The 22,269-nt window shown below is 36.9% G+C and overlaps 1 protein-coding gene across 1 annotated transcript in view; it reads right to left on the bottom strand.

Moving 5' to 3' along the window:
* The window catches only part of COL25A1 (collagen type XXV alpha 1 chain), a 314,147-nt gene that overhangs the window by 23,705 nt on the left and 268,173 nt on the right, over window positions 1-22,269 (bottom strand). Inside the window, exons 21-30 of the mRNA XM_061993189.1 lie at window positions 12,938-13,000; window positions 12,136-12,204; window positions 11,225-11,269; window positions 8,860-8,904; window positions 8,241-8,318; window positions 5,243-5,266; window positions 3,776-3,820; window positions 2,239-2,283; window positions 1,864-1,944; window positions 1,022-1,084 (exon numbers count right to left, since the gene is read on the bottom strand). Coding sequence (XP_061849173.1) covers window positions 1,022-1,084; window positions 1,864-1,944; window positions 2,239-2,283; window positions 3,776-3,820; window positions 5,243-5,266; window positions 8,241-8,318; window positions 8,860-8,904; window positions 11,225-11,269; window positions 12,136-12,204; window positions 12,938-13,000 — 558 coding nt within the window. The remainder of the gene's footprint in view (window positions 1-1,021; window positions 1,085-1,863; window positions 1,945-2,238; window positions 2,284-3,775; window positions 3,821-5,242; window positions 5,267-8,240; window positions 8,319-8,859; window positions 8,905-11,224; window positions 11,270-12,135; window positions 12,205-12,937; window positions 13,001-22,269) is intronic.

Here is a 22,269-nt window from a genome sequence, read left to right as displayed (position 1 = left end):
GTTTAATATAACTTCTCTTCCTCAGTTTAATCCCAAAGAGCTGTTATTGTAACCTACAAGGTGGCAAAAAGGATGCTAAATCAGGTCTCCAGACTTATATGTAACCCCTCTGCTACGTTAGCTGTTGATGATGGCAGTAGTGGAAACAGAATGACGTTTGAAATATAAGTCAGAGATTCCATCATCAGTAAAATCTTCTGGAAATAGAAAGCCTTGTTTCAAGTGAAAGCAAGCAGAACAAGACAAATAAGTTAGTGAATTAATTTATAACAAATTAATTTTCATTTCAGAGAAAGAGACTTGGATATAAAGGAGTCTCTAGCATGCTATGCAATGGCAGAGGGTAACTTGTTTGACTGCTAAAGGTTATGGCTTCAGATATTCAGGGCATCTCAGCACTGACAACATAGTGGTAGTTCTGCTTCGAGGTCTCCTGACTTGCTGTGCTCTTATAATTTTAATCACCCATATCATAAAGGTACTGTGTAAGGATGTTTTATTACTTTGGGTTTTTAAAATGCCTTTACAATGCTTTGAAAAAATGAAAATGCTTGGTCTCATAAACCTAGTCTCCATCTTGGGTCACATGTCCCTATTCCTGACATTGCTGAAGTCAGGAATAATCTAGGCTGGTTCTCACTTGTTTTTCTGAGATCCCCAGAATATAAGGTGTTGAGAGAGATTAGGGGGTTGTGTGTTTTTTTCTCATCAGATTTATATCTCTGTTTTATCTTGCAAATCCTTTATCTTTGGATTCATTACAGAGTCAGAAGTCTTTCACTGAAGTGATCAAGACTGTTGTTCATAGTCAGTTTCTTAAACAGTATTTAGCTCTATGACTAGAAGTCTCTTCATTCCCAAAAGGGTAAATATTTATTCCAAGAAGAAAAACATTCTGAAAGTTTACAAGTGTAGGAACGATCAAGGATGTTGGGAAAGATCAGTCATGAAGTATTGTTCAGAATCAAAACGCAAAGAGCCATTGGTGGACTACAGTGTGCAACACCACACTGAGACTTACTGAAGAACCTTGGGCGCCAGGCAAACCAACATCACCTTTTTCACCTCTCATACCATTGGCTCCCTACAAAATAGTATCAAAACAGTATTTATAAATAGCTTTAATCTTACTATCAACCAATGTAGAAATTATAATATTTATTTGCAAATATTAATAGCTTATAAATAATATTAGAGCATATATATAATGGTATTCTTTTATTTTTGTGTTACTTTATTAATAATAGTTAACAAATATAATAGTATACTTTTATATTGTCATGTGGAAACAGAATGACCTTTGAAATATAAGACAGAGATTGCGGCATAAAATTGTGGCATGATATTTATGACAAGTCCTTAAGTTGGTACTCCATTCATGATATATTATACTGTGGATACATTTCTGGAATTGTTTCTACTTTTTACTGAGAAATGTCAGATGTACACATATATGAATGTAGGAATAGCAAGTATGCATCCTATAATATTGATGCTTTTTTTCTCTCACCTAAATCTAAATCAACTGAAAGCCCTGACAAAAATAAAAAACGTTTTTTCCTTCTCCTACAAACTACACTTTCCCAAGTTGAGCTACACATTACAAGAAACATACATATCTGATCAGTATGCCAACTAATTTCTCTCTTCCGAATGCGATATTTTGTTTGAGTGTAAGCGGAATGAAAAGTTCTGACATTCTTACACATGGTCCTACATTAGTTGCAGAATAAGCTCAGAATTTCCCTCCCTAGTGCTTCCTGTCCCATTTGCAATTTATCAGAACTGCTGGAAATTCCTGATAGTGGAAGAGAGAAAAAGTACAAGTATTCTAGCTAAAATGAATAAATATTTCATACTCACTGGCAGGCCAGGCAGCCCAATTCCTCCCTTTTCGCCGGGCATTCCAGGATCACCTGTATCTCCTTTTGAGCCTTTAGGACCCTAAAATATGTACTTACTCAGCAAGTCATGAAAAAAAACAGACACACCAACACATTTCTTGCTTTGATGCTAATAAGAGAACAAGTCATTCTATGGATTGACTATTAATACGTAGAAATGCAGCCATTATTAGCCCACAGAGTATGCAGCAATACAATGATGATATTTATTAAATATTATCATTACATTATTATTTAGATGATGGAACTTAAATACAAAAAAAAAAAAAAAATCTCCTGAAATAACCTGTGGTCACTCACATGACCTTCTCTACATTATTTATCCATTATGTACCTGCTCCCCATCAACTCCTGGAGTTCCTGGGGATCCTGGTTCACCCTGCAAAAGATAAAATGGAGTTGGATTATCTCAATAGTCCCAAGATATTAGAGGAAAGAGGTAGAGAAATTGCCATAATTTACAATAATAAAATTATAGAATATTCTGTCAAAAGTATATATAAAATACCTCTATGGAAGATACTTAATAAATAGCTCTGCAGATTAGGTCATTTCACAAACTTTGGGATGTATAATGGCTAAAAAAATGTATAAAAGTCAGGAAAAAGAAGAAACCCTAGAAGCCTGGTGAAAGTAATGCCAATCCAATGGGAAGTTACTGGAATAAATGTCTCTCAATGTATGTACAGTGGACAGAGACTAGTATGCTAGTAAAAATCACCCAGTGTAGGAGTTCCCATTCACAGCATTGCCTTATGACTGGTTCCTGAATCATATTCTCCAAGGCAGTAAGTTACATAGATGGGTAGAATTGATGATATTGGAACCAAACTCCTGGAAGACTGAATTCTGAATTCCACCATTAATTCTGAATGAGAACACTCACCTATATGAAGGAACACAACCTCTTCTCTACTACAGCTCCCCTGTGTTTTACAATATACTCCAGGCTGCAGAAATGCTGGATAGATCCTAATGCAGAAAGTCACTTCTGCACACTTAACCGTGTATTTTTTTTTTCCCCACAGAGGGAGGAATCTGGTTTCTCACAATTTCTCAAAACAACTAACATGTATAATGCAGTGTATTTCCACATGATAGCTTGATAAAGCCTAAACCAGAAATCTCTAGTATTGCTATTGAAGCCATTGATAAAACTAGTACTTAAATCCCAGAAGAATTATCACAATTTTTAAAAAAAACAATTTAAGGAGGATCAACTATTGCAAGGCTTATTTTTTAAAATATAGGTAAATTATTACTTAAATTTTATAGAACAGTACAGCATATGGTATTCATTGCCCCTATGTGGGCTGCTCTAATAGTTCTGGTACTATGTGCAACACCAGTCAGGTGGATTAGCAGGCTTGGGTTTGCAGCCAGGCTCCTGCCCACATGTGCATGTTTTAATTTTTACTGACATTCATACTGTGCTTATTTGGGTGGGCTCTACTGTAATACAAAAGCTGCATTCTCGTGTTGTGGCCAGTGATGCCTTGCACACAGCCTTGCCTACCTCATTCCCACCAAGTCAGAAGTGAGGTGCAGATGTATGACTACTTCACAAAGTCCTAGGAAAGAGCCTTAGTGCAGATCCATGGGGAGATGCTTCTGCTCTCTTTCGGTACTAATTAATTTTGCTGGTTCTCATATGAGCATGTGGATGCGGCAACTAAACAAAGCAACTGTTCTGGAAAGCTGCTTTCAAAAGCCTAGGACATAAAGTCTGAAACATGTCATGTTCAGTAAAATTACAGTTAAATATGCTGTACAGTAGAGCTCCATGTACCTGTGGGCATATATCAGTCAAAAAGGTCCCCAGAAAATACCTCCATCCTTTAAGATACAATGGGTAAAATAAGGAAGATCACCTTTTGCCCTTGCAGCCCTTGGGGTCCTGGTGGTCCTGGTGGTCCCTAAACAGAAGCATACAAACCTCTCAGCTTTTAAATATATTACACTTGTAAATTAAATAAATTTACACTTGTTGTGTAAATATAGGCTGAATGTTAATATAGCTACTGCTAACAAAATGGGTTAGATTTTTAACACAAGAGGAACCAAGACCAGTTACAGACAAGTTGTTAAAATATGACAACTCTCAACAATTGCAAGAGTACCACAAAAAAATAATGTTAAAATAACCACACAGCTCATGTTTTATAATAGTCTTGCTGCTCCCATTGCTGAAATGGCAAAGCTCCTCTACTGGCAGCAAAACTCACTTCAGCTGCACTTGCCAGCCCTCATATCCTGATCCAAGGTCAGGAGAAATCTCCAACTGCTTGCAAAGAGGATTCTGCTAAAAGACTCTAAGTGCATTTGGGGATACCCAGTGCTTTGTGAAATTGACATGGAATAAGTTGTAATTATTTCTTTCATTTCTACCTCAGGCTATGGACACGGTGTCATATACTGAATATTAGTCTGGATGGTGAACAGTAGGAATGCTTTTAAAAAAATAATAAAATTTTAAATCTTCTCCATTAATATGAAGAGAGCGTTTGTACAGATGTGAAAATCTTGCAGAGAAGAACTTGAAACAAAAAGAATGTAATAATTTTTTTTACACCAAGTCTGCAGCTTTAAGGGAAGGCTGAACTTGTGATACTAGAAGCTTCCCCTAGTTGGTATTGATATTCTCAGAAATTGTATATGGCCTGATGTGGCTAAACTTCGTGCTGAAGTTGGTTGAGTAAGAGCATGGGAGTGTTCAGTCATCTGCATATTTTGGGAACAGGGGCTGGAAAATTTATCATCATTTCTGAGATCTGATAAGACAAGAGAATTCCTAATCATAGAATCATACTTGGCCTTTCTATGCAGTTTTACTTACCTAGTAAAGGTAACAGGCCATTTTCTCAGAAAATATTTAATTTGCATCTGGACTGTAAACTCTCAAATGAAGTTTCTTCACAAGTCAATTTGAAAGAACTGAATTTCTGCCTTGAAAAAACTTTGAAAATAGAAAAAATTTTGGTACTCAATCCTGCTTCGTGTTTTTGCTTGACTCCCATGGAGACACAAAGGGATGGGAACATAGACTAAAAATTCCAAAGCAGCTATTTGCCTAAATTTGTACCTAAAGAAATATCGAGTTCTGAACCAAATCGAAGTTTTACCATTAATTCAGCAGAAGCAGAGCTGGTTCCATTTTTAAATGGATTTCAACAATGGGTTCTCTGTTATGAGTACGCCAAACAAATAAACAAATACATGTGACGATGAACTAGGCTGACATCCAATGAAGGCATGTCTTGAACTAGTAGAATTATGAACATGCTACAACATAAAGGACAAGTTCTACAGCACACAGTAAGTCATGCAATAGGAATTACCGTGACAGTCAGGGTGGCAATCCTCTGTTGGCAAAATGTATTTACAAGAGACATAATTACCAGAATATAACAAGGATATAAATTACTCTGTTCCTATATTTATCATCTCCATAAAACTTATGCTGCATCTGGAAGATATCTTGCCTCCAAATAATGGGAGTAAAAACCATGTTATTTTTAAACAGCTAGTATTGTACTAGCTGTTTGGCTTATATGGTAATCAGGATTTTACACAGGTGAAGACTGCAGGTTCTTGTACAATTTAAGAGACCACATAAATAATGGCTAAATAACAGAATCATGGCAAAAGTATCCCCAAAAGTGGTGTTTCAGCAAAATATGAGTTGGCATCCTAAATCAAGTGAAGCACTTGCCCTATTTTTTGCAATCTCTGCAGGTTTTGTACCAATACTTAATAAATACAATTTCTAGAGTGGAGAGCTAACATTAATTTTCATACGGAAATAAAGAAGTACAAAAAAGTTCAGTTCTAAATCCAAAACTTCTGGTTTACAAACCCAGCTATATACACCAACATTCTGCTTTAAATGTTTGGAAAGACAAAAGCCATTTTTATCATGGAAAGAGGGCAAATATCTTGACCTGCCACTGTATTTTTTGACAAAAAACAATCTAAAATTAAGCGAAAAGTGTTTAAAAAATCAAATCATAAAAATGCTTGTCTAGATTTTTAAATAGAATAAAATCACACAAATACTCCTGCTTGCTCATGCTTTCCTATCATCTGTGAAGAACCTACTGGCATACATAAAACAAGAAATACTTACCTTCTCTAATTGTTTTCTTATGTGCAAACAAATGTTTGCAAATCTTCTAGTTTAAGCTTTAAAAGAATCTCCATTTGCTAGTGGAGGAATACATACTGTTGGCAAGAGCCTGGAACCTGCTCAATACAAAGTACTTAAAAAAAATCCTCAAATATATAGCTTTAGAAAGACTGAAAAATGCAGTTTGTCTAGAGAAAAAAAACTAAAATAACCACTGCAAATTAACGTTTCTTCATTCAACTCACAGGTTGCTTTTCAGCAGCATACTCAGATTTTAATATCTGAGCCTGTAGCCTCTACAAAAGTAGGGCCTTTTGCCTTAGGAAATTCTGCAAAATAGATCTGGAGAGTCTTTTCAATACAGACATGAATTTTGTATCTGGTTCTCCAAGTGAAGGGCTTAGTGGAGGACTTGCTCAAACTATGATGATAATTTTAAGATCACAATTTTCAGCGTAGATGGACATCTTATTCTCCACAGACACAAGATATTGAGTGGGAGGCATAAGTCAAAGTAACTGAACTGTTCTGAAATTTCTAGGCTACCTGATGATTTCTTACTAAATTCTAAAATAACCCAGATAGGGAGTCCAGATCTTGCAAATTCTTGTCAATTTCTTATATCAGCAAGGTAAATTCTGTGCAAGTTTACAGCTCGGTGCTGAGCACTGAAAGTTCTCATTCGCTTATACAGCAGAATCACAAATCTCAGAGCCCCTAAGAATTTGGCACCAGGAGACACAGGAATGAGCGCTTGCCATCTGAAAGGACTGATATGGATTTGGCAAGGATATTTTCAACTGATCCTATATAATCTTACTTACATCATCCTGGCACAGTCATTCCCATTAGTATCAATTATTTGTTGCCCTGGATCAGAAGGTGATGACATTTGAAATTATTTACTATGGGATAAGGGTCTCCTAACATGTTTCCACCAAGGCAATAGGCTTAGTCGCCTTTTAAGACTTCTTTATGTGCTGCAGTTTTTCTGAGGAAGCTTGAAAGTAACGTTGATGCCAGAGTTAAGGTACAAAGACAGAATACAGAGGGTACAGAGGCTAAAGTCCCTGGTAAATCAGTGTCTGGTAATATGCAATATTAATTTCAAGCTACTTTAGGCATCTAACTCAGAGAGTGATTTAAAAGACTGAAAGTTGTGTGTTTGAATTCCCTTAAAAGTAAATTAAATGAGACAGATACAACGCAGAGTCTCACGTCTAGGTAGACTTCCCCATAGACACACTCACAATGAAAGTGTAGACTTGCCTTTAACGACATACAGGCTTTTAGATTTTAGTAAAGGTAGTGAGATTTTTTTATTTTTTTCTTTTTCAAAAGAGTCTTGAAAACCAGATGACTAGCCAGACATCTATCCACTCCCACTGACTAAACGCAAGAAAAGAAAGTTCAACAGCTTCAGTGAGAAAATGAACAAATGCACAATGAGCCAAATTCAGTCTTCAGTTGCACATAAGCAAGTCATTCACTTTAGTGGACTTATACTGCACAGAATTTGCATCTGAGTATACTGCAATGTAAATCAGCTTGACTGCAATGACATATGTCACCTTAGTACTTTGCTTTTATGCAAACACTCTTTCGTTCTTTTTGTAACTCCACTTTAATCCTCCACACTTTTCTGCACACCAGTCAAAATAAGTTTTCTGGAAATCAATAAGTAAGAAGACTGGTACTTGGTCTATTTAACACACTGAAGCTGCTGATTGAATCCACAGCTTGCTGGTGGAACCACCTTACATGGTTTCCAAATATCAAACATTCTGCTATTTGCATTTTATAGAAAGAGAAGGAGGAAAAAGAGGGAAAAAAAGAAATGTCAGTATTATACTACATGAACTGAAAAGCAGGCACTTTTGTTGAACCTATGTAAGTGGTTTATTACATGAATTCAGCCCTAAGCACCAGAGCCAGCAATAAATGAGCTTTATCCTCATCAAACGATGTCAATACTCTCCATGGGAAATGAAATTAATTCACTCAGCTAAATTGTATCAAGGAAACAGTTTTTCTAGCTCCAAACAGAAAACTTAGTTTCCAAATATAGAAAGAAATTTCTCCTTGATAAGTTCAGCAAATCTTTGCACACAAAATGTTTTCCAAGTTTACACAAAAGACAAATACAATGCTGTCAAACTATTTTTTCCCAGACCAGACAAAGCCATGTCAGCCTTATTATAGTTGCATACCTTAAGAGCTTCATGGATATTGCCATTATAATCAATTATTTCTGTTGCACCTTGATCACCCTTCTGTCCAGGTGGTCCCTGCAATATATTTACCATAACAATTTTGAGACATTTGGTGAAGACTATTCTAGACTTAATTACTGACACATGCTTTGACTTGATTGTGTGGTGTTGGAATCTTGTCGTACTTACAATACATTACTACAAATGAAAATAGTTAGCTTTGAACTAAGGATTGTTTCTAAAAGAAAACCTTTTCTAAAAATGATAAATATAAACAAGCAAGTCAGTCTCACTGATTTGTGCTGCAGTGGGAAAGCATGTATATGAAACCCCTGAGGTCAAATATCTAAGCAGTTCCTACGTCCTAGTTCTGTATTGGCTGTGACCAATGTCAGAACATCTGGTATGTAACATTCTGTCCATGAACTACAGAGATTGCTTCAAATAGTAGCAAGGGCTGTTATTCATATTAAAGGCCAGTTAGCAACACACATTCCAGCAGAGCCAAGTACTCAATTTCACTGGTTAAAGTGAGGTTGCTGCTACGATTTCAATTCATAGCATGGACTGATTCTAAGAGTACAAAACAAACAGCTGAAATGAGAAGTAGACTTACCCGTGGACCTGCAGATCCTGTGTCACCTCTGTCACCTGTATCACCCTATGTGAAAATATTTAAAAAGAGATTATGCCGTTTTAAAAATATATCATACAGATATTCCTTTTTTTAATATATTTATCTTAATCTGTTTTAAAAGGCCTCTCATAAACAGAATATGGATCTTAATTAATTAAATAAAGGAAAAAAATCCTTCAAAATCCATGTAGTGGCAGAGTTGACAATGAGACATTTGGTTCCTTATGAATTGTTACAGAGTGTTGTATTGGTTTGGAATAAGAAATCCCAAAGAAACAATAAAAGATTACCAAGTAAGTAATTTGTATAACTTCCCTATTCTTAATGGCACTATTCTCAAAAGTCTTAAGAGAAAGCTAGAGAAATTAAATCACTTAGTCTAAATTCCTTAGTCACTCAACAACTTCTTCAGAGGTATGTTTCAAAGAGTATAAAATTTTCTTTCTGTGACCAAGACTCCACTAACTTTCAGAACTTCCTGCCTTGAGTCATTGCCTCCCCTACAAACACAACATTACTGTCAGCATTAGAGTTCCTTTACTCTGACAGGCTTAAGATCTTTACCATCTCACACACAGTTTTTTCTTACTGGTTATTAGATATATGATTCAAAGGATGGAGGGAATTTCAAACATGTATGAATTCCCAATCCAACACTCAGAGACTATGATTAACTTCATTTCACAGTCACTTTTATAGAAAGATGTTATGGTTTTACATTACTTAGAATGAATTTGGGTAAGAATTGCAACTTTTCCTGCTGTTGAAATCTCTAAAACTTTGATACAGTTCAGGGAAGAATTATTAAGTCACCAGTAGTAACAGAAAGACAGGTATTTAGGTTTAATGAAAACTATATGTCCTGTTTTGATAAAGTGGGAATTAAAAAGGGGATATCTTTATCTTATAAAGTCTTATACAACATCTTAATCATCAGCCTGGATGAGGGAACAGAGTATACCCTCAGCAAGTTCGCTGATGACACCAAACTGGGAGGACTGGCTGATTCCCCAGAAGGCTGTGCTGCCATTCAGCAGGATCTCAACCAGCTTGAGAGCTGGGGCAGAGAGGAAACTCGTGAAGTTCAACAAGGACAAATACAGAGTTCTGCATCTGGGGAGGAACAACCCCATGCACCAGTACAGTCTGGGGTTTGACCTGCTGGAGAGCAGCTCTGCAGAGAGAGACTTGGGAGTCCTGGTTGATAAATTAAACATGAGCAGCAATGTGCCCTTATGGCCAAGAAGGCCAATAGCACTCTGTCCCCAGATCAAGAGGGACAGGGAACTTCTGGAGACAGTCCAGCACAGGGCTACCAAGACGATCAGGGGACTGGAACATCTTTCTTATGAGAAAAGGCTGTGGGAACTGGGGTTGTTCAGACTGAGGGGGAATCTCATTAATACTTACAAGTATTTAAAAGGTGCATGTCAAGAGGATGGGGTGGCACTTTATTTTCTGTAGTATCCAGTGATAGGATTAGTGATAACGGACAAATGCCAGAACACCAAAACTTCCACTTAAACTTGAGGAAAAGCTATTTTACCATAAGAGTGAGGGAGCTCTGGCACAGGCTGTCCAGGGAGCGTGTAGAGTCTCTTTCTCCGGAGGTTTTCAAAGCCTGTCCGGACATGTTCCCGTGTGACCTGATCTAGGTGAACTTGCTTGAGCAGGAGGGCTGGACTAGATGATCTCTAGCGTTCCCTTCCAAGCCCTATCGTTCTGTGATTCTATGATTCTGTGATTTGCACAGTTCTAGAAAAGCATGTGTTTTATCTCTCTCTACATATATGTGAATCAACTATATCTATATAGAGATGTTGGGATGTATAGATAGATAGATATAACCAAAATAGTTTTTTAAAGGAGGTAAAACACTAATGCAACCTACAAGTCTTGCCTTTGCAGGACTTCTGGCCATCATGTTTCAGTCTACAGTATGCGGAATACTGTTAATTCCTCACTTATCAAAGTGTGGATTCACAAAATTACTACAAAAAGCAATTAAATCTACACAGGTGTAGTCAGATTATGGTTCCTGGCATTTAGGAGGACTAACTTACATCAGTTACACAGAGAGAAACCAAGTTGCATGGGGAAAACCAGAGCAGAGAGGAATAGATGTTATAACAGAAGAACTAGAATCACTGTGTTTAAAACACACAAAATTTGACTCAAATACCTAAAGCTTAAGGTCAGAAGGATTCACTTATAAAGAACACTGGAGACGCTTAGAGGTTTCTTTAAAAGAGATAAGTGAAGTTCCTGTAAAATATTACAAATCATTTACCTTAAATATAATTGTGTTAATTACTCCACTAAAGATGATTTCTTTACTACTAACCTTTGACCCTTTTGGGCCTCTAGATCCAGGTTCACCTGTTTTCCCCTGTTTCAAGGAAGACAGACAAGAGAAAAAAAATGGTAGAGAAATGAGAGTGCATGGAAAGACAAATTAGTAATGACCAGCTAAAGGATGGAACAGTAGAAATACTTCATTTTATATGACCAAGAAAATGAATCTGTAAAGGCACTGAATTTAACAGCACCCAGAGTAATATATTCTTTCACATCAGCATACAAAGGCCACAGATTCTATCCTACCAAAGGAAAAGTATTACTGGTATTAGTAAAGAGCAGACATATTAACACTGGCTTGCAGGAATGATCTAGGTCATTCCATAGGTCCTGAAAATTGACAGGTAAGAGATATAGTTAAATACCCTAAAATAAAGAGATTAAACTAAAGTGTTGCCAGGTGAATATAAACTAACTGGCCAAGGAGCACAGAATCAAGATGTATTAGGAAAGGAAAACTTTATAGCATCAATACAGTGGAAAATATTAAGAAAATGCTAAAATGCAGTTAGAATTATCTCTTTTTTACTGAGTTAGAGAACAGCATGCAAAATGGATTTTCTCTGAATTCAATAGCTATACTGGTCAAAGAGTTCAAACTTCAATGCTGAAAGCTAGGGATCTAGAGGTCAGGACCTGAGCTGGAATGAATTAGGCCAACTCCATGACGGTGTATGTAGGTAGTGTTTTTACTTTGTAGACCAAATAAGAGTCCATTCAGACTGAGTTCCACAGCTGTGAACTCACAACTGCTGCTGTCTTCTGGCTGAACAGGTATTTGACAGTGTTCTAATTTAAAAGCTCATTCATGAAGTTTTTGTTCTGTTTTTCAGCAGGAAAAGATGTGTTAGTATGTGTAAAACTAACAAAATATTTCCAACATAAAATGAGACTGACCTTTGGTCCAGGAACTCCAGGTTCACCTCGCTCACCTTTCCCAACAGGGCCTACCTCTCCTCTGTCACCCTGTTGCAACAAATACAGATATTTCACAAAATACTGGGCAGTCTTCAGAACACCAATAACTCAGCATGACCAAAGAAACCAAATCATGAGAAGAACACATTTTCAGATTCATCTGTGATTTGTAATATATTTAGAAACTCTCCCTGAGTAAATACAGTCTTCTTGAAGGCAGAAGAAGAGGGCTTCAAAATGCAAATGGGACCTATAAGGGGTTTTTTTCTCTATTCTGAAAGGATTGGAATAAAGATTCCCAAACTGTAAGACTGTGTTTGTAGGATACATAATAGATTAACTTTGCCACAAAGTGGCTAAAAAAAATCCAAACCCATAGGAAGAGAGAAAAAATCATAGGATTAGTAGTTCCGTATATTCAGAGTCCACTGTGTATCAAATTTCAATTCCTGCACACACTTTAAAGCTTTTTTTCTAAAAAACATTTATGAAAATATAGATTTTTCATTCATACATATTCTGCCTCTTGAACAAGTAAATTTTGGGATGCTAACATGAACAAAGGCAATGGATAAACTTAAATTATTAATGGATCTATCGTCTGCCGTCACATAGAGGGCATCAGTACAAAGACACGTCTATCATAGTAGTGGTCCATGAACGGTGACCTTCCATATTTTCCGCCATTAGTACAATCTCAGTCTCTGCTATATGCTGAGGAAGTTAAATATGACATTGGCTCTAAGGGCTTTGAAATGGAGTGTTGGTCAATTACAATTACCTTTGTTCCTGGTAGCCCTGGCAGTCCAGGTTCTCCCTGAGGACCAATGAAACCTGGCTCACCCTTTCAAAATAAAATATGAGAGGAATGTTAGATTATTTATTTAGCAGCATGTAACAACACGTTTCTTTTGCATAGTATTTTCCCTGTATTGCTTACAGCTGTCCTGTTGTGAAGCAACAGTTACATAGGCATACTATTCATCATGGCTAACTTTCACCAGCATAAATTCTTGTAGCATACCATTACACAGCACATGAAATGCAAATAAAGCAGAGGCGTCAAACATGTTTTGTATGAGGTTAAGGACTGTTAATATGCAAACTGGACTACAACAAATAATACACCAAATCTGAAGGAAGAAGGGAAGTTCTGAGTGATAAAGAAATTTAAAAAGGAGTAGCTCATTTCAGCCATGTGTTATTGAGGTAGTTTTCTACCATAGCATGTGATTAGATGGCAGATAGGGTAAGTGTATGAAAAATCAATGACAAATAAGAGAGGTCAGATGGTACTGTTGCAATGGGTTTTCAAGGGAGGTACTTAGCTGCATCATTCCCAAAAAAGAGATCAAAAGCAATATCCTTTCAAGTCAGAAACTCCCAGCACCATCGTACTCTTCCTCCTCATATTGACAGTAAAATACTTCAGTTCTCCGCAGTCAAATAACTTGGCTGTGAACAGCTGAGAAGGAGCCACAGCTCTCCTTGTTCCCTCTCTCTTCTTTGTGCCCATTCATTTGTACAAACTTAACAAATGCCAGGAAACAAGCTGAGTTGGAGCATAAGCAGCATTAAACAGAGGAGTAAGCACATATTTTATTACCTATCTCCATGTCTGAAGGAGAATATGGAAGATTAATAAACCATATGCTTTCCTGAAAAAAACTCCTGAACAAGGTTTCCTTGTATTTAATTTTGAATTTTTTTTCCACATAAATTTGTATCAAGAAGATCTATCCACAAACTATTGTAAATTTAAAAATCAGTAGTGTAACCCAATTAACAAAGATATATTTATTAGCCTTTAACAATATCCCTGACCTTAATGACTAAAAATTACCCATCACATGCCTCTTCACATAGCCAAGAGACAGATGTGTCATAATCTTCTATTGATATAATTACTGACAACATATGAAGACAGTGAATATAAGCAGCTGGATAGTATTTCTTTTCACCTCTTCAATTCCATAGAAATACAAGTATGCTGCACAAGGTAAGTATCTTGCATATTCATCTGTGCTCTCAACAGCAATCCATCAATAACAGTGCAATGCAAAGAAAGTCTCTAGTAAACCTATAACGAGACAAAACTTTCCTGTGACTGTATCAAAGGCCAGAGGGAGCTTTCCATGACTACCATTTAGATGATCAAAAAGTACAGCTCAATGAGTTTTCTCCCATGAAGTTCTATCTGGACATGGTTCAAAATATAATAAACAAAGGAATAAACTATGACAAATATGTCACAGAGAAGCATGCTTATTTGCTGTTACAGGAAAATAATCTTACAGTTTATATAAGTCTTTGAATTAGTGCACACCAGCAACAGTAATATAAGGTTGTCATTGCAAATGAAAGCACTTTAATGTCAGTAAGTGAAGAACAATGCAGCTTCAATTATTTATTCTAGACTGAGAAAGTACTCATTAGCTCCAATTTTTTTTAATATTAATTTTACCATGGTTAATTTCTTGGCCAGCTAATTATGACTTCAGGCACAAGAAACATGCAGCAACTAGATGACTCAATCTTTTCAGTGTTAAGGCTTAGAAGTATCATTCAGATGCACAGCTTCTGAGCAAAATTCTTGCCCTTTGCTTAGAACTATACAAGTTGCATACTACAAGAAATATTCTGGCCCAAGTCCAAAAAGAAGTCTCATCTTCCCTAGTATCTCCAAAGAGATTTAAAAAAAGATCCTTTGTAATAGCTAGTGGAATTGATAATGGGCAAAGCTGGTGCCTCATTTAGCATTAGCAGAACACAGATCTTATATGACACGGAACTTTAAAACTTCATCAAATGTGAAGTGAAAGAAGTGCTGTATCAGTAGAGACAACAAAATGATTGGCTTGGGAGCAGTTCTGCTGAGAAAGATTTATTCGGGACGCTAAGTTGAACATGACTCAGCAGTGTGTTCTTCTCATGCATGAAACAAACTGCAGTAGTTAAGACCTGATTACACTAAGAAAAACATGCAACTTTCCCTCTACCTAGTGCTAGTGTGGTCAAGTAGATTAAAAGGCAGATCTGATTTGCCATTTGAGCTAAGTGTCATGGTTTTGCAATGAACCACTTTTGCTTGGTAACAGGGGGAGGGGGCTGCAGTGCAGGCTCAGTAAACAGTTAAACTTTACCCAGGCTCTGAGATTCAGAACGACCTCTGATAGGGCTGGGCCATCACTATTTAAGGACAGAAATTTGAAGTCCGTGGGAGGAGGTGCAGGAGGGGGATAAGATGGAGGCGACCATGCAGACCCCACAGTCAGAGAAGGAGGAAGGAAGGAGGAGCCCTGCACCAGAGACCCCTCTGAAACCTGTGATGAGAATGCAGGCTGTACCCCTGCAACCCATGCAGGGCAATGGCAGGACTGAGCGCCACCAGCAGCTCTGGGCAAGTGCACCCAGACAGGTAGGAGATTGTGTGAGGAGGTGGCCATGGCACAGGCCATGCTGGAGAGCCTGCACGCTGCAGAGCAGACCCACACGAGAGGCTGAAAGGAGTAGAAAGGAGCTGCAGCTTTTGGGATGAACACACATTGGAGCAGCCTGTTCAGGGCTGCCGGGTGTGTGAGGTACCCCACAGAGGAGCAGGGAGGACCAGCGAGGAGCCTACCTACCCTGAGGAGAGACATATGGCAGAAGCCATGAGAAAAACACTGACTGAAACCCTCATTCTCTGCCCCTCTGAGTTGTTCATGGGGGGAGGAAATAAAGACACTGGGATCAGGGCTCTGAGTCTGGGAGGAGAGGAGGACTGGTTGTGTTCTTCATCATTGTACCACTCTGTTGTTTTCTGCTTGTCCTGTTTTGGGGTTTTACGGTTATGTTTTGGTTGGTGGTGAATTAAATTATTTTCTGTTTTCTTCCCTAAGCTGAGTAGTCTGGTCTGTTTTGTTTCTTAAGTCTGTGGTACTTAAGTCTAATCATGGTCTTTTGTCCCTGAATGGGCCTAAACAAGGACACTAATCTTCTAAGTAAACACACAACACACAACATGTTTGGATGATTTGAAACTATGCTGTGTCCTCTCTAGTATGTCTGGTATCTCTTGAGTGTAGTTAAAGCATAAATCACTAACTAAAAAGCTCATTTGATGTTCTGCATCATTCAAAGTTAGTTAAGGTTAGTTAAGGTAGCAACTGTATCAAGCTTGTTTCTGGCATTTGTGTCTCAGTTACTCAAAAGAGAAACCTTTACTTAAGAAATAATGCCCAGTCCTTGCACCTACTGTATCCTTTAGTTATACACTACAAATATTTCTGGCTTCCTGCCTTATGTTATCCTTTATGCTACTTAGATAGCAAAATAAGAAATGAGAATCTATAAAAATTAGCAATGATGCATGAAATGTGAAGAAAACAGTTTCTCCTCAGTAAGGCATGCTGATGTCCCGGATATGCAAAGGCAAAGGAGAGACTGTTCTGATTAGTTCATCACACAAATGTAATGCCAGAGCCATACAGGAACATAGTTAGGAAATCAAAGAATAAGAGTTTAAGGTTTTGCTTTAAATATATAACATCTATGGCTTAGCTGGCACATGATTGCAGGAAAGCAACAGTAAAGGCTTGCTTGGGATTGTACTTTGATTTAACAACACTATAGTTCTGGAATTCACTGAAGTATTTCCTAATTGTAAGTCTCTTGCTCGAATTAGTTCAGAATTTGTTCCATAATTCTGTGAAATGTTGAGAAGAATGCAAGGAATCAGAGTGATTCCTTGATTCTTATTCAGTAAGAAAATACCATAAGCTTCTTTGCCTGCTAAAGCAGGGGCAGAGAACATAAAAATCTGGAAAGAGGAGTTAAACATGGAAGAAGCATTTCAAGTACCGCTTGGCAGCTGTATAGAAAGACATCAGCAAGTGATGACTCTCTGTGTATTTTAGTTTAAACCTTTGGCATAGTTATGAAATCACTGTTCAGAAACCACCACATTACACAGGAAGTCAATAGATGAATTTCAGCACTTCATCTTCATCTCCTGTTTGGGCTTGAGGTAATTTATATCAATCATACAGTACAGGTAAATTGATACTTTTTTAAAAAAAAATCAACAGGCTTGTGAAATACTTCCTGTTTATAAGAGTAATTTGTTACCTTTTTAAAGCATATTTTAATGGTTTGTAACATTAGTATTTGAAGAGACTACCTCTGTGTGCTCATTTTCACCCTCAAACACTTGTCAACTGTAGAAATATGAGTGGGTCAGACAGTAAACTATATAATACTATTAAAAAAATCTTGTAAATGTTCATTTTCACCTCTTATTGAAAAATGTTTGAAACAGAAAGGAACCTATAATGGCATGACTTACATTGAGCATAATGTGATCTCTATCAGATTTAACAGTAAAAAAGCCACTTCACAATTTACTTCAGAAATAGTCAAATTTTTATGAGGATTATTATGTAGAGATATTCATAACTGATTTTCACGATGATCAAAGCTTTTATGAGTTGAGGCAGAGACTAGTTTTGATATTAGAGGTTAACCCTAAGACACATTGTTCACTGTCATTGTCTTCTTTTAACTTTTATAGAACCTGTACTTGGCCAAAACTTGGACTTTCACTTAGAAAAAGGTGTAACAGTTGAAATGTCATTTAAAATGCTAATTGTTGTTTTAAACACCACTAATTTGGCAACTATTTATTAACAATGTATTCTAATACATAATTAAGTTAGAATTAGTGTTCATTGCACAGATGAGCAGCACAACACAATTATTTGAAACTTTGATCTCTCATACAGGCATAGTCCACTTCCAGCACCTGAAATACACAGTTCCATACTGATACATGTAAACAGTAACAGCAGTTGTTGGATATGCTGTTTTTTCTTTCTATAATTATTCTTTTAATGAATACAAGACACACTTTCCCACACAGATCAATGTTTGCCCCAAAAGAAAACCTGTGCTGCAGAAAAGCACTGAAACCATCAACTTTTCTATAACAATGAGGTAAATTTGCTTCCATTTCTGAAATTACTATCCTACTATGGTAAATAAAAATATTTGAAGTCACTGATAAAAAATATTACTGTTGCTAAAGACATAAAACACATGAGCCAGTTATTCCCTTTATGGATATAAACTGTGGAAGAGCTCTTAATTTTTTTCTTTTTTCTTCAAAGTTTCATGGACACCTTACTATTTTCCTTCCACATCAGATTACTGCTTTATTTTCTCTACGCTACAATAATAAGATTAAGTGCAACTTTTGGACCGTGAGTTTGCAAGGAACAATGTCATTTCAATCCCTGTCCTTACCTAGGGCTATACACTAGAGCAGTCAGAGAAGTTTAAATTAAATTCTCATCTTCATTACACAGGTCTGTTGTCCTGAAATGTTTCATTTGGTATCTGCCCTAGTGCTGGGACCATGGCAGTTCTGTGTTTCCAGGGTTGACTGGCAGATCTGTTATGAAGCCAAAACACACATATCTTTCCCTAGTTTCCACTTGAAAGTTCAAACATGCCAAGGCCAGGACTCCAGTGTGCACACGTCAAGGCACCCTAAAAAATTTCTGTAGATACTGGCCTTAGACTATACGAGTCAGAAAGAACGGCACCTTATACTTTCTCACTGTGAACAGCATTAAAAAGACTTTATATATAGCCTGAGGTTCATGGGAATTTTGCTTTTGAGAGGACTACAGTATTCAGCTAGTAAGAAGGAAATGAGCAAGGTAAAAGGAAATCTGATTAAAAAAACCCTTAACTTCATTTTATAAGGTCTTTGTTAAGGCTTTTCATACCAATTCAGATTTGGCTCCAGAAATGGCCAGTTAAGTTGTCTGGCTCAGTCATTACATTTGAAACAATATCTTTACTCTCTGATCAGTCTCTAAACTTAGAAAAACTATTCTGATTTAGAATTTCCAAATGCATGATTAGTCTTTATGATTCATTTAGAGTTAGAGAAGTAAAAACTTGCAACCTGGCTAAAACCTGGAAGCTTCACAATGAGCTCTGCTTTGTATGATATTTATTGCTTTTCAGTGACCTTAATATTCTTATTGCATTTAAGTTCTGCCTGCTAAAAAGTTATGCTGATTTGGAAGGGTGTTAATAGAACCTGTAACAACTCTAATTAACTTTGCATGCATTAGTCACATCAAGGACTTCTTAAAGGCTAATTATAATTCAAGTCAGCATGGTAGCTCCTCTGGGGATTAGAAGAAAAACACTTGTTGCAATGAGCACCTCGTTTTTAATTCTTTGCAATGACTGAACTGCTACATTATGAGGTCAGGTCCAAAATAGTTTCCTTTCAAAAACAGTTAAAATGTCAGATCTAAGGATTTTGTCTTGCTACTCTGAAATAAAAAGAACTTATCAAGAAATGTATTGCATGCACTCATTTCTTATTATCTACAATTGTGTATTTGAGGCACAGAAATTCTTTCAGATTACTGATGTCATCTTCTTTGTTTATTTCTGTTCATACTTGATTTCTAAATACAGAAAAATATTAAAGTCTCTGATATTCAGCTGTTTTCAAAATTTTGGATTTGGATTGTTTTGTATTTTTTTTTAAACAGGAAAATGAAACTATGCTTATAAAGCAGATGCTGTGAAATAGATCCTTATAAGCTCAATCTTTGAACTAGTAATAGCTCTAGAGGAAATTTCCTGTGTTTCAACTACTTACATTCTAGTGTTTTCCAGGAAAGAAAATAGAGCTTTCATGATTTGGAGGGTATAGCCTCTGGTGGATTAGTAAAAATTGCATGTATCTTAAAGAACATCCCAGTAAACACTCCTAACACATGCATACCATCCATTGTTAATGACGATTTCATTTTTTGGCCTTGATTCCCAAAATTAGTTCTGGGAAATTATATGTCTACTCCATGCAAGTGATTACTGCCATAACATATAGAAATCAGACAGCTAGGAATGAACGATCAAAGCTAGGTATGCAACTACATGCACAGATGCATATATATGTACATATGCTTCCACTCTGGAAACTGAATAATGAAAATTCATTGCATGGTTGTATGATTTTAAAAAATTGTATTTTACCTACCTGTGCATAGAGCTACTTCCGAAAACTAGCCCTCCAAATGGAGATACTAAGTCCTATTGTATTAGATCAGTTCCCATTTTCACCTAGAACACACAACCTTGCAGTCTACTTCTCAGTACTTGACCTATACTACACTGCATATTTTCCTCTCTGCTCAGGGAGATGATTCACTCTTAAGAACACTATATGTGAATGATCAAAGGCTGGAGATTAGTTCACACCTGAGTATTTCCAAAGATGTATCAGCTATGGCAAGTGCATGTCAGGAGGAAACCTAAACTTCTATGAAGCAGGCTTTAAAGCTTAATTCCCACAATTTTCTATTGCTGCAATTAACATGTACAACACATGTCTGTGTCCATAATTTGAAAATACTTGTCCTGAGTGCAAGCTAGAAAGAGTTCAGAGTTCGGTGACCTACAGGATAAAGATGACACGAAGCCTGGGAAAGAATATCTGAGTCCTGGGAAAAATAGAGAGAGATCTAGACCCTGCAAATTTCCCTGTAATGGTCACTAACAAGGAAGAAAAGCAGAAATACAGAAAGGAAAAATGCATTAGGAAAATGTACTCAGACTTCCTAAGAACTCCAAGGGGAAAAATGGAGTTTGAAGAACTTTCCTGCAGGTGGTGAATGGCACTGACTCCAAGGAGACAGGCTTGGCACTACCATTTACTTCTGATTTCCTTTCATTTTGCTACCAGATGACAAGAGCAACATCTAAACACACGAGATTCAACAACAGTCTTGACACTAACTTCTATGTATGCATCTCTGAAAGTTTTCTTTTGAAACGGAGTTCACTGGATGAAACGTGTATCAACTCTTCTAGAGGGAAAAAACAAAATTCTATGTAACAGTGAGGTTTTTGGTCTTTAAATGGAACTGGGAAGGTCACAGAATAAGATCTTTGAGTATGAACAAGAAAAAAAAATAAGTATAGATTAAAATGATAATTGCTTTCACTTTCATAAAAAGAAAATCCACATCATTCAAATTCCCATATCTTTATCCAGGTTCTTCTGAAACTTTGCTCAGGCACAGTCCCAGGAAAGTCAATCCAAAGTACTTGTACAAAAAGATACAAGATGCTCCATATTGGCAAGTCTATTGAATTAGTCAGTTCTGATAGATTTGAAAACAGATAATTCTTTCCCTATCTCCCAAAAGTGGAAGGGCTAAGCAGTCTTTATTTTCTCATGCCAAATCATTCAACAGCAGTTTTCTTAAACATGATAGAATAAAAACTTAGTTGCACTCACAAGCTTTATTTCAGCATTTGTTTGGAAATGGTGGGAGAAATGTAAGAAATGCTAAAGGAAAAAATAGGTCCTGCATGAAGTGTTGTTACTGAGAAGGGGCTTCTGGTTCTGTGAAGACATCCCACTGCAGAGATGAAGTTGAGGGCTGTACTGCCCAAATGCCAGAAAATTCAACACAATGGATTTGAGATATGCCTGACATTACAATGAATAAAGGTATATATGATTTCCATTAGAGTGAGTGCTGTTTTGTACGTAGCATTCCATGGAAGTTATGAGATAAAACAAATACATAAGTTTATGTTTCATAGAAAGTATTCCGTGTCTGCTTGGCATCAGTTGGGGGATATCAGAGTGATGAGTTAATAATCTGTGTTTAGGTGCCTTACTCGCTTCCTGAGTGACATGGTGAAACATACGCAGGGGCTCATTAAATTTCCAGCCATTCCTAAACAACAACAGGTGCTTGAAAAGTGTTTCTCCAGCACATCACAGACAGCTTCATCACTGTCTTGGAAATAACTGACTGCGCTTGTGTTTCCTCCATGTCACCATCTGATAATGAGGAGAGAAAAAAAGGCAAAGGAAGAAGTCACAAAACATCTGCATGTGCACGGTGAATAGGTCTAGAAAAGTAAATAATAAAAGACCTTTCTGCATACTCTGAATTGAGATATGATACTTCCATGTCCATCCAATGATGCTGTACATGTACATTCTGTACATTCAACCAAACTTTAACAATCAATAACCACTGATTAATTAACTGAAATGGCATCATAAGATGGTAAAACTTCCCCAGT

This window comes from Colius striatus, chromosome 3, assembly GCF_028858725.1.
Source record: "Colius striatus isolate bColStr4 chromosome 3, bColStr4.1.hap1, whole genome shotgun sequence".
Lineage (NCBI taxonomy): Eukaryota > Metazoa > Chordata > Aves > Coliiformes > Coliidae > Colius > Colius striatus.
Note: the sequence above shows the minus strand (reverse complement) of the source record. Positions and strands in the feature narration are given on the sequence as shown.